Consider the following 13645-nt stretch of genomic DNA (forward strand, 5'->3'; position numbering starts at 1 on the left):
CACAGCTGAGTAGAAGCAGGCCTTCCCACCTGCTCCTGCTGGGACAGTTAGCTCAGCCTCAGAGGTTGGGGATGTGGGGCAGAGGAGGTGTTGACCTCTATCTACCTTAGAAAACTACTGCACTTTGACCCAGCAATTCTACCTCAAGGAATTTTTCTAACAAATATAGAACAGAGTGACAAACACAAAGGTTATGCACTGTGGCATCATTACAAACAGTATTAGGAAATGATCACAAGCCACTTCCAATGCCTGGCTGTCAGCATCCTGGTCAGATCAACTCTAGTGTAGATGAGAGATCAGAAACTATTGGAAAGGCAGTGGCCCCAGTACAGCAGTACAGAAGCATCTGTATGATGTCCAGTGAGTGGGGGTGGAATAAAGGACCATGTTTCACAGAGGTCAAAGGAAGGCAGGAGAGGTAAGTGAAAAGACAAAACAAAGGACATGCGTGGAACATCTCTGCACTGACCACTGCCCGCTCGAGGGGGACTGCATCATTTAATGCTGTGTACTTTTTATAGTTTGAACCATATGTATGTATATCATTCAGTAATTGTAAGTTAAAATTTCAAATGTATAGTTTTCCTTTGGTCTTTTTTGCTGATTAAAGTGCCAGGGAAGGGACACCTGGGTGGCTCAGCAGTTGAGCATCTGCCTTCAATTCAGGTCATGATCCCAGAGTTCCAGAATTGAGTCCCACATGGGGCTCCCTGCATGGAGCCTGCTTCTCCCTCTGCCTGTGTCTCTGCCTCTGTCTCTCAGGAATAAATAAATCTTAAAAAAAAAAAAAAAAATAGTGCCAGGGAAGGGTGTGCTTGAGGTTTGCACAAACCTCCGCTGCCACACCCACTTGTCAGGCCCTCTGCACCCCCTACCTTGCCAGCGCCTGGATCTTCAGGACGTGCCTCTCTTCCTGCTCAGCCACCTTCTTTTTCAAGGTGTCCACCTCCTGCCGCAGGGCCGCAGAGTGCTCCATCTCACCGTCAAGCAGGTTCCGCAAAGACCTGGGCAGAGGGGCCATCTGTTCAGACATGGCCAGTGGAGACGGCCGCACCAAAACACACCCCTTCATTTTCCACAAAGGGTCTGTATGAACCTGTGTTCCAGTCTATCTCATGTGAAGTGATTTACAGATATACCCAAGTCTGCTCATGTGCCTCTGAGGAAGAACCAGGATGTGGCCCAGGCTCTGTGGCGCACGCCCCCCCCCCCCCCCACACACACACACACCATAGCAGTGGCCAGCAAAATTAAAGGCAAAGAGTGGAGAGACCCCCAGGCAAGCTCCTTTCAAGGCATGCCACCCAGAAAGGCCACACATGAAATGAAGACCATTTTGTCACAGCTGAATCAGAGAAGAGATTTAACCAGGGAAGAGATTCCAGGACAGGCCCCAAGTGTCCCGTGAGCTGAAAGAGTAGAATACGGACAGAGGCCTCCTCTCACTTCCCCTTCTACCCACAAAGCACACTGGCATCCTGTCTACCATCTCCAGGTGACACGGGCAGACCTAGTGTTTTATAGTGTTACCTGGGTTCACACTGCAGGGATCCTGCTCTGTACTATGCTTGAGAGTTAATACTCCAAATAACATTCACTTCTCGGTCATCCTTGGTCTTGTAAAGCAGACAAGACAGAAGCTGTTCCAGAAAGAGCCATGATTAGCCACCGAGAAGTGAGCCAAACAAGGTTCTGACTATACTTCACTGGACCTCGAATGGATCTTTTCAGAGAGCACTTACTGACTTTGGGGCCCCTACATCCCAAACCTAGTGTACAGGTGACATCAGGATATAAGCAGAAGTGGGACTGGGAGTTTTGCGCGCGCGCGCGCACACACACACACACACACACCCACCCCATTCCATCACTCACTCAACTCTGAAGTCTGCAGTTCCTTTAGGGCTTTGAAAATATTCCCTTCTTGGGGCCTGCAACCCCCTGACACAAACATGGTGTGACTGTTTTTCCCCCACTGGAAGGAGAAATTGACTATAACTATTGTTCTTCACAAGGTAAGACAAAACCTACAGTTTCTTCCAAGAGAACAGCTCCAGCTAGAGCAAAGAAAAAGAATCCTGTAGTATCTACAAGCCCTTCATTTAACGTTTCTTAGTTGGACAATTGTGCTGTCTCGAGATTCCTTTTTTTAAAAATTATCTTTTGTTTTAGAAATCATGCTTGTTTTTCTTTTATGTGTTTTCGTAGAGGAGGAGGAAGAAGCTTGTCGAGCAGGGCCCACAGTAAGGTTTACGAAGGACAATCATGATTGCCTGTCACCGTGGACACTTAATTCCTGCTTGCTGCTCGGAGTAGAACAAGGAAGCAACAGGAATGCACACACGCAGGCCCAAGGGCGCATGTCCCCTGACCCCCGGGGAGACAAACAATGGCTCGGGAAGCCTAACCTACAACTGCAGGCAAATCCCTCCACCAACTGCCCTGAGGCCAAGACAAGGTCACAGTTGAGAAGCTCATAGTCAAGGCCACCAGATGGGAGCAGCAGAGCTCACACAGGGCAAGCAGCTACCATTGTTTTCAACAGGGAACCCAAAACAATTAAAGTCTTTACCTTCTCACTATCTGCAATTGGGCTTGTTTGTTCTGAACAAGCCAAAAAGAAGTCAAATACCATCTTGCCCTAGGTATCCCTGATTTGAGAAAACTAAGTATCTGAGTGCTCAGGACATGGGAAGACAGGCCTTCAAATAAAAGGTTACTCAAAAGCCTGCTTTGTGTTGGGGGGCGAGGGGCAGAGGAAGACAGCCAACAGGTATGGGGTGCTTTTGAGGTGAACACATTCTAGAAGTGGACCTTGGAGACGGCTGCACATGCGTGCAAACACTGAACTGTACCCTTTAAATAGGCTGATTACATAATATGTGAATTGTATCTCAGAGTCTCCTTTAAAAAAAAAAGTTCAGGAAGATTGCTTTACCAAATCCTTAGTTTGTTCTAAGGTAGATCCATGATTGGAAGGCTTTCATCCCCTCCCAATGCTAAAGTGGTACATCCTACACAAAAGGAGATCGCTGGTCACAATCTTGTCAAAGCAAGATTTCCTTCATCTGTAATATTCTTCGTCCCGGAGGTTTAATGTCAAAGAGACTATTCCTCAAGCCTGAAAAATCAGGATACCTGTTCTCCTCTTCCAGCTCGTCTTTCCTGTTCATCATGGCCACGATGGCTTGTCGAAGTTCACCTAAGGGAAGAAAGCACAGTCGAGATTACTCAGCAGACCCCGCCCATTTCACCATTCCTTCATCGAGCTGGATTATGTGCTATTTAGGGCAAGCTGTCTAGACAAGTTCCATTTTCCCTTTCAAAATTAATTCCTGTTCAGTCTGAAAGACCCAATGAGCACAGCTGATCACTTATTAGCCACACAAAACGGGAGGGGAGGGCACAGTGAGGTGTGAGGAGGGCTCTCTTCAGGGAGCATACTCTGCACTGCTACGGGAAAAAGACAGTCTTGCAGCTTCTACACACTTTTCTGAACCCCTACTACTGGACCATATCTGCTTTGAACAACAATCTATTCCAGGTACAGCTGTTTATCAACAGAAGAGAGAGCTGATCAAGTGCCATTTGGCTCCACATGGACATAGAAACACTTAGTAAACCTTAGAAACACTTAGTAAAACCTAAGAGCTCTGGTTTTCCTACATGGACTTCTCTCATTAGTACAGGTGACACTAGAAAGGGGTGGGGCCTCCCCAAAACACAGTCTTGACCTACAGGTGCTACTCCTGTGGGGATCTTCAACTTAGGAAAGCATTCACTGATAGGAAACCATGCTTTTAAATAAGCATGCAACTTTCCTACCTCCAAACTTAACTGTTGTCACAATCCATCCACGTATTAAAGACGCTGTTTAGCGTTATCACTCAGATCTCAAGACATAGAACTTCTGGATTTCTCCAAGAGACCCAGTTTTATTTTTTCCCTCCCTAACAAATCCTGTGAAATTTTGTTTCCCTCTTGGGATTGGCTGCTGGAAAGCTCACAGCCAAAATTACACATCCAGTGAATACACAGAGCCATGTGGCAACCACGATAGGCCGTTTTATAGGTGTGCTAATGAGCTCAAACAGATTAAATACTGACAGCACTAAAATTTGAATCCAAATCTCCCCAATCCTAAACTCTGCGCTGGACCCCAGGAGACAGTAACTGCTACCAGTCACATGTGCAGATGGAAGAACTTGGATTTTACAGAGGCCTCACAGGGACATTAGTCCATAACCGGATCAAAACCGAGTTCTCAGACTCCAGGGGGACACTGCCATGAAGACACCAGCACTGGCAGAAGGTGGGAGGGCCAGGGAGGAGACCCAGGTCACACGTGTGCAAGGTCCAGAAACAAGGCGTGTCCAGAAATGAGGCCACAGCCAGGACCAGAGGGGCACAGCTCCTGCCACACGTAAGATCCAAGTCACACATGATCCTTCCAACCTTTCAACATTTGAAAAATTAGAAAAATAAATAAGCAGAAAAAGCAGTTACCTTAAAAGGGTAAGAGTAAGGGTGGTGGCAAGATCAAGAAGGAGGGAAGTAAGGTTAGGAAGAGTTTGAGGCCTAATGAGACCAAAGGGGCTGAGCTGCCCCACAGCCCCCCGAGAGACAGGAACCAGCTCACGAAGCAGATAAAGCTGCAGAGTGCGTGCTCCTTAAACACCCACTGAGCACCTACAAGGTACCTTCCCAAGTTAAGGTGAGGTACCTTAACTCACTTAAGGAAGGTCTTTAAAGGAACAATACCCATTCCCATATGCCTATCATGAAACAGGGTCTATAGGACTTTGCCTTCCAAACTTGACCAGGTAACTGGGTCCTGGCTCTCAGGCTCATCCCAGTCTCTCATTCTCCCTCAGGTATGAGAAGCAAAATCAGCACCCACCTTCCCAACTCCCTGGGGTGCCAGAAGGTTCCGAGGACAGAGGGGATGGGATGGCGCTATGGTAAAGCACTGCCTCTTACACACTGCAGCAGGGAGCATTATCACCTTAGAAGAACATCAACGTATGCAGTTTAAACTGAAAAATGGGTGGGGCAGTTGGGAGCCACACACAAACCACCCAGTAATCTGTTCTATGACACCATGGCCATGAAAGGGGAAAAATAAAGACCAAGGACAGGCTAAGATCTATTTGGTTTTTCTCTTCAAGAAACCCAGCACCAGAGGCCAGCGACCTGAAATCGCTCCTGTACTCCAAGGACTGCTTGAATCCAGAGTTTTCCTACCAAGCCACCTCCCCACTGGGGTTCTCTATCAGTCCAAACTTCACATAAGGATGGAAGAAGAGGATATGCACTTACAGTAAGAGTTGCTCCATGAGGCTGGAAGAGGTGAAATTTTTTTTTTCTTCAATAGACTTATTTTTTAAAGCCATTTTTGGTCCATGGCTGATCTGAACGTATGGAGCTTTTCCATGCACCCTCCCTGTACATTGGTTATGAATGATGAGCCTGCACAGACACACTGTAACCACCACCAGGTTAACATCACAGCTTGCCCTTGGCACAGAGTACTCTCGGAGTTTGGACAATGGTACTGATGTGTGTCTGCCATTATAGTAGCACATAAAATAGTCTTGCTGTCCCTAAAACCCCCTGTGCTCCACTTGTCTATCCTCCCTCCCCCAACCCCAGAGAAATCCTCTGGAGAAACTACACTATCTGTAAGCCTTCTGTTCTGTGGCAACACGTGACACGCATGTCTGATTTATACTAATGAGCCATGTGCACTGGATCCAAGCAGCAGGAGCACCCTGCAGAGCACATGTGCACAGCAGGGCACCTCCGCCGCCACAGCACAGCATGGGGTGCCCCGGACTGCTCAGTCCCCCTGTGCCTCTGACAAGCCTCTGCTGGAGGGAGCACTTCACCACCCACACACTGGAGCCTTATGCTGAGATGTCTGCGTCATGCCCCCTCCTGGTGTCACCAGGCATCGCCAGCCTCTTTACTGGGGGCTGCAGCCTCTGACCAGAGGCCTTCCTGAGAGGCTCTCTGGGATGATTTTAACTGCACCATTTTGACCCTATCCACAAGTTGCTGGGATTCATGGTCAGAATTGGTTTTTTCTAATGTTCATGTCCAACTTGCAGTCTTATAAAACCCAGCCCCCTTCTTCAGGCCCAGATGAAAAGGCATGTCATCCAGGAAGCCCTCCAGGATTTGCCCACCCCTCAATAAGTTGCAGAATGTGTACAATTAACCACCTATCTCTCGCAATTGGCTTACAAATCCTTAAAGATGCACAACACATCACACACCTTGGGTCCCCAGAGGTCCAACCCATTAGATGCTTAGTCAAGGTTCATGGACAATGAATGGTCTAGACACACTATTCATACCCAACTACAATACCATGGAAACTAACAAGAGTAACAGCTGACACGTGATAACCACTTTCTACATGTAAAGTATCCGCATCTGGCAAGTCTGGTCTCAATTTTCACAACCTAAAGAGGGCACTCAGTAAAGAGAAGAAACCCACACTGGGACAAGGCTAGGGGGTCTGAAAGTCACCTTCCACACCCGAAGGCCAAGAATTGGTCCTGCCAAAGGCATTTTCCACAACAGGTAGAGAGAATTTGCTTTAGTGGGGATCTGGGAAGGGCAAGGTGGTCCGGTATGGGTTCAAGAACCTTCCACGCCAATGACAGGAGCACAACCCATGAAGCACTGCCATCAACAGACTCCTGGGCTGGGCAGATCCTACTTCAAACCCCAGCTCAGCCACTTAACGCCTGGTGGCACTATAGCAATGGTTACCTATCACCATACTTAGTACATTTTCCTTCAACAGCAGGGGACAGAAAGACAGGGATAAGGTACAAGTGACTGCCAAAGTAGGAGTTGGTTCAACTGAGCACATTTTCAGGAGTTATGAGATTTTACAGAGTTCCTATGCACCTCAACCTTGGGAAATAAGATTTTTTTTTTAAGTGGTCTAAGCCCTAGAGCAGCAGACTAGATACTAGAATTTTCTGATGTGTCAAACAAGATCACCATGGGAAACGTGGGAAATCAGACCTACAGAATGAGGTGTCACTTAGAGGAGACAGAGTGTCTAGGTTCTGGGGGCATGGCACACAGGGATCCCAGATACTGCCTCTCAGACTTTGCAGCTAAAACCTGCATATTCCACAGGTGAAAGACAGCCTGGAGGAAGCAACAGTCCCCAGCAAGTCCCAGAAAGTTCCAGAAAACATGAATGCTCTTCTAGCAAAGAAGAGCCATGTAGCTGGAATGAGAGAGCCTGGCCACAGGCTCACCTTGAAGGGGCCCCAACCACACCACGCAGGAGTCACCTGTGAGAAACAGTGGGATGACCAAGGCCGAGCTCATCATCCTCGGATACCAGCATCAGAAGTAAAAACAAGGCTGTCAGACAATCCCTCCCACCCTCCCCATGCCACCATCACAGCACATTCATTCATGGTCCCCACAAAGAAGGAAATGTCCCAAGTTAGCGGCTATCTGCTAACAAATGCTGGGGACAGACTTTACTTTCATACACCTCCACCCTGCTGACTTTTCTGAAGCAGCAAAGCCAGTGAGTAACGCTGGGGTTGGTTTTCACAGACCATGTAAATATGGTATTTGCCCGAGCACTAGTGACACACGCCAGCAGAGGTGCTCCCTACCTTATAATTTTCTCTCTTCTCCCCCAGCAACGCACATCCCATTACTGGTTTAGTCTCTAGTATTGCGGTTTTCTTCCTTTTTATTACCTGCCACAACACACGTTTCAAGTGCCCACGGACCAGCCTCTCTGCTCTGCAGCCTCCACAGAGTCTGAGGGTCTCCCTCACCCGAGGCTGAGGGCAGAGGACCAACCACCTCAAAAATTGATTCCTTGCCTGGCTTCAGAGAACTGACTAGCAAATCCGGCCAAGTTCACAGGAGAAGGTTCGCTTTAACCCCAAGAAACTGATCTGAGATAAAGAGCAGCATTTCAAATCACTGTGGAAAGATGGATTCGTCCATAAATGTTACCAGGGCAAGGAACCATTTTAGGAGCAAGAAACAAGACTTACATCTCTGCTTCTGTTATGTATCCACATTTCAAATGGAATCATTTAAATGTGAAGTGTGGCCATAAAACACTTAGAAATATGTGAACAAACATTTATGCCATCTTGCAACAAGAGGCCTTAACACGAAAGCAAACAAGTCCATGAAAAAAATTACATTTTGTTTTTTTAAAAACTCTTCCCATCAAAAAAAAGGCGGGGGGGGGGGGGGGCGGGGAATCCCTGGGTGGCTCAGTGGTTTAGCACCTGCCTTCGGCCCAGGGTGTGATCCTGGAAATCCAGGATCCAGTCCCACGTCAGGCTCCCTGCATGGGGCCTGCTTCTCCCTCTGCCTCTGTGTGTGTGTGTGTGTGTGTGTGTGTGTGTGTGTGTGTGTGTGTCATTAATAAATAAATAAAATCTTAAAAAAAAAAAAAAAACCTCTGCCCATCAAGGGCCCGTCTAACAAAAAAATGATCCATTATGGAAACTTGACACTGTTCGAAGGCAGCCAACAGGCAAAGCAGGGGAAAAACAAACAGGTTTTCTCATGAAATCCCAGATCCCTCAAGTCCTCATTCTGGGACCCCAGGCAACCCCCCTTGGCTGAACACTGCTGCTCATACTGCCAGCCTCACAGGATAGAGCAGGGGACGGCAGAAGTTTTAGTAGAATTTAGCCACACTCACCCGTTCTCAAATAGTCTCTGGCTGCCTTTGTGCAACAAAAGCAAAGCTGAGTTGTTGGGACAGGAAGGGAGGGTCCTGTGTGCCTGAAATAGGTACCATCTGGCCCTTTATAGGAAAAGTTTATTTTTTTTTTATTTTATTTTTTTTTAGGAAAAGTTTATCGGTCTTAGGAGAACTGTCCAGAAACTCTAGCCTCTACTCCTCCATGGCCAACCATCTGATTCAGGCCTGGAGGTAGTGGGGCCTGCCAGACATTCATGCCCGGCAGTGGAGCTGACAGGCTGGACCCCACTAAGCCTGTCGACCAAGCTGAAATAGATGTGAGCCGGCTGGGTAACTGCTGCCTCAGACCCTATGGACCCCTCCCCCCAAGCCCTTCAGAGGTCTCCTCAGCTATGCTGCTGGTCCCTCCAGCTGTCCATTCAGCCTCCTGCCCTGGATCGTCTTTGTTGGGCTTCATGGTCTTTGTTGGTTCCCCAGAGGCAGCTGTGCCTACACCTAGGGCTCAACCATCGCCTGCATCCCATACATGTCCGAAGCCCCAGCAAGCATGGACCATAGTCCCCAAGGTGGTTCACACCTTGCCCATCTCCTGTACTCCTCCCTGCTCGGTCTCACAGAACAGACCCATTCCCCTTCTCTCATGCTTCTGGGTCTTGGCGCAGGCTGTCCTAAAGGACTTGGAACCTCCTTTGGGTTTCAGGCAGGGATCACCTCTTCTGTGAGGTCCTCACCCACAGGCAGTAGCAGTCAAGGAGCCAGGATAGGTACCTGGCAGTCAAGGAGCCAGTCTTATTCACACCCCTCCTCAAGACTCTGACCTCACAGGCCTCCAGCTACAGGCAGGGAGATATAGGACAGCTGGTTACTTCAAATAGAGCCAATCAGAGGGGGTCCTCCAGGAGTTTAGGATGGGCCAGTCTCTGACTAGAGATAAAGGAATGGTGGAAGAAGATACATCTGGCCAAGAACAAATGGTTCGAAGGTGTTCTACCAAGATTCATGTGCTGAAAGCTGAGCTGAGGACAGCTGGCCAAGCCAGGGACCAAGGAGCTGACAAATACAGGAGCTCAAGTATGCCAAAGAGGAGCCAGTAAAACCCCTCCAGGCAAACCCAGCACAGAGAAAATACAGAGTTTCCCAAAGGGGCTGGCGTCTGAAGTGTCAAACATAAGCCATAAAGCCCTGCTGCCTGACACTGGGGCAAAGACAGAGAGAAACCCAAATTGTGAGAAGAATCCCTATGGATCTGGTAAACTCACCGTTGGCTGACTTGGTCTGTAAGTGCACAAATGTAGCAGCCAACATAGCTCTCTGAGGGTGACTTGCAGAGACCGGAACCACAGGAGTAACACAGGCACAAGGAATTGCCACCCCAGCTCCTGCCTGACTCCTCCCAACACCCAGGCCCCTGGGAGCTCCTACTATCATGCTCTTGTGTTCCAAACCTCAACCATTCCAAGTCCTCACAGCCAACGGAGTCAACAAGACCCCTTTCCCTAAGGCCCTGTCATACCTTGTCTATACTAGCATGAAAGAATCTATACAAGCCTTCCACCCCCATAGAATAGGGGGAGAGGTGGCCAGAACTGGGGGCCCCCCACCTGCTCCAGCCCCTGTCCACAGTACACCCAAGACCTGAAGAATGCATGAAGGGCGAGATGAATTAATGAGCGATTGGTGCCCACTGCTAAAGTCTGCTCATCTCCAGGAACAGAGAAGCATGGGATGGGCCAGACAGAAACATCAACTGTGCTTAATAGTACGTTCAAGGCCTATCCGGAAAACACTAACCACCGCATGCACAGCTGTAATTTCCTGCCCCAGGGACAGAGACTCAGGCTCAAACCCAGCTTTTTCCAATGGGTCTTGGGAATGGAAGGGAAGGCAAATTCTTCTATCATCACCAGGCCATAAAACTGGACCATTCCCCTCCTCCTCGGCACATGAATCCACCCACGCGGATCTCAAATTTCCAACAGATCATCAGAGCAGGAACCAGCACAGATGCAGACACACACTACAGATAACACCCTTCGTCAAGGGATGACGGGTGTCGGAGGCGGCTATGTGAAGTACTGGGCCAGTGACAGCGGCCGGAGAAGGAGTGCCTGCCCATATATTCAGCCACTGAAGGCCCTCTAGGCAGGGGAAATGATCTGGAGATTAATTTTTAAAAAGGAGTTCAAAGATCACTTTAAGAGGGAGAAAAACGTAAGGACTAAGATAACTGGATGTAGTCTATCGGGACGTATGGGTGCACGCGCATGCACACTCTCACATATACATAGATCTGTATAATAATTCTTTGCCTTTATATAGCATCTCTTCCCAAAGACCTCAAAGAGCCTTTACAAATGCTCCCCTGGGGCCCATACTCCGTTATATTTAAAGAGAGAGCTCACGAGGGCACAGGCACAGAAATAAATAATATGCTTCTACGGCTATATACTTAACCTACACCGTCATTTTTCAAACTTAACTTACTGCTTTTTATATCTTTTCCTGCCTACCCACTCCCGCTCATCTCCAGGAGAAAGGATAAACTATATCGAGCTCCACTTTAACTTCAAAAATCCATCAGGCCCTTGCTGCCTTTTGTTCTGTTTCCGGCCTCCTCCTGACAACTCAGGGTTTCTACTTTGTGATTTGTTAAGATTGTGGGGGGGAGGTGCCCCCCCATATGTGTTGCCAATGCTCCAAGGGCCAGCGGCAACCCTGCTGCATTTCCTGTGTGCCCAGCCAGGAAAGAGCACGCTCTGGCCACAGTCTCCTTGGATTCCCACTACCTCCAGAGAAGCAAGGCCTACTACACCAATTCTATGAATGGGGAAGCAAAGACCCAAAAAAAGGTACCTGCTGCAGGCCATGGAGCCGGGAGTTGGTAGGACAAGGCCCTACCCTGGTCAGCCTCCCTGGGAAGCTTGCCCCTGACCTGCACTGGCAGGGTCAGCTGGAGCCAGACCCCGGGATGGGGCACACTCAAGACTCAAATCCCCAGCATATAGCCTCCACTCCCCCAACCTCTGCCTACTATGGGGGAAAAAAGAAAAAAATCAGGAATCTAATTAAAATCTCCACCTCACCTCACCCTTAAAACTGTTTCTACATAATCCAGAAGAAAAGGTTTGAGGAGCCCATGGGGACAAAATGAGGTGGGGGGGAAAAAAAAAAATCACAAGGTAAAGAAAAATACAAGAATGATCAAGTTCTAAATCTTTATCACCTTCTGCACATGTGAAATTTTGGGGTTCGCGCTCATTTGTATACATACTCATGTACTTACAGCAGTGTATTTACAGCAACTTTAATACAAACTTTAAGGCAAGTGTCCCAAAAGCAAAAGCAGATAAGTCCCACAAGTTATGGCAGTGAACATAGTGAAGTCCTCAAAGGGATGTGGGGCCAGCTGGAAGAAGGGAGAAGGTGGCCCCACCACAGCAGCAGCCCCTGTCTCCAGTCCACTGTCCCAGGCTACCACCAGTTCTGATTGGTCAAGAGAAGCCAGCAACCACGTTTTTTATGCAAATCTGATGTTAAATACAGTTGACAAGGCTCTCATCAGGCAGGCTCAGCACATCATGGCTATGGGCCACCACTCTGAGATCTGCTCTGAAGCTGGAGTTCTTGATCACCATGCCATCAGCTTGCAAATGGCAGGGTAAGTAGGGCACATAGGTATAGCCATTTAAAAAAAAAAAAAAAAAAAAAAAGGTCTCACAGAGAATGTCACAAGTATGGAATTGGAAGGGGCTGGAAGCAGAGACTGGAAACCCCAGGAAACTCCCCAGGAACCTCAAAGTAATGGACTTGGGAATCAACAAGAATCCCAGTGCCCCACTCCACTGAGAAATACCTAGAAAAGGGGTGCCTGGGGGGGCTCAGTCAGTGAAGTGTCTGCCTTCAGCTCAGGTCATGATCCCAGGGTCCTGGGATTAAACCACACATTGGGCTCCCTGCTCAGTGGGGAGCCTGCTTCTCCCTCTGCCCCTCCCCCCACTCCTGCTCTCAAAAATCTTTTAAAAAATGAAAGACCTAGAAAAGACAACAGCAGAATACATACCAACTGTCAGGTTAGGAGTGACTCGGGGGCTGGGGTCTCAAGTTCATACCCCCTTACACTTTTTCAGATGTCAAGAACAATCTGTACATTTATTCTCCAAAGTTAAAAAGAAAAATCCATCAGCACATCATTCAGTTTTAAAGAAGTATCTGCCTTAAGAACTAAAAACAGTTGTAAAGGTTGCTTCAAGGAGAAGAAATAGAATGGAGGAACTTATGAGAATGAAGATAGAGGGAGTATAGTCATGGCTTTTGTTAATAAAGTATGGAGATGAACGTCCCATAATGTGAAACCAACCTTAAAGTGACCAACTGAGCCATGCTCAGCACACTCAGCATCACACAGCCAGCACCTTGTTCTAGTTGTGAAACTAGACCCCTCCAAAGTAAAACCCTTCACCCAAGAAGCAATTTCTCCCACACTACCTGCCACCCTGGTGTCCCCAGCACCTGCTCATCTGCATTCTGATTCTGTGCAATTTCCTCTCCCAGAATGTCCACACTTCCAGTCCTACAACAGGTAACCTTCTGTTCCTGGTCTAGTCCACTTAGGTTTCCGAGGTCCACCCACATCGGAGCACGTACCGGGGCTCATTCCTTTTTATGGCCTCACACCCTTCCATGGTAGGGATAAGCACATTTGGTCCATCTTTCATCCTTTGATGGACATGTGAGCCACTTCTACCCTTGGTGACTGTCACTAGTGCCGCATGAACATTTGTGTACACATACTTGTTAGAGTCTTCATGATCAACTCTTCACATTAGGCACCCGGGAGAACTGCGGGGTCACAGGGTAATTCTGCACTTTCTGGAGAACTGCAGAGCCTTTTCCCCCCTGCAGGGAGGCAGTAGAGTTGTTTACGCT

At 48.2% G+C, this 13645-nt stretch overlaps 1 protein-coding gene across 9 annotated transcripts in view; it reads right to left on the bottom strand.

Annotated features, from left to right (window-relative positions):
• Window positions 1-13645, bottom strand: part of SNX29 (sorting nexin 29) — a 528683-nt gene that overhangs the window by 399318 nt on the left and 115720 nt on the right. For all 9 annotated transcript variants that reach the window (XM_038540328.1, XM_038540324.1, XM_038540323.1 and 6 more), the window contains exons 12-13: window positions 3142-3205; window positions 879-1007 (exon numbers count right to left, since the gene is read on the bottom strand). In XM_038540328.1, coding sequence (XP_038396256.1) covers window positions 879-1007; window positions 3142-3205 — 193 coding nt within the window. The remainder of the gene's footprint in view (window positions 1-878; window positions 1008-3141; window positions 3206-13645) is intronic.

The sequence above is a fragment of the Canis lupus genome, chromosome 6 (genome assembly GCF_011100685.1).
Source record: "Canis lupus familiaris isolate Mischka breed German Shepherd chromosome 6, alternate assembly UU_Cfam_GSD_1.0, whole genome shotgun sequence".
NCBI lineage: Eukaryota > Metazoa > Chordata > Mammalia > Carnivora > Canidae > Canis > Canis lupus.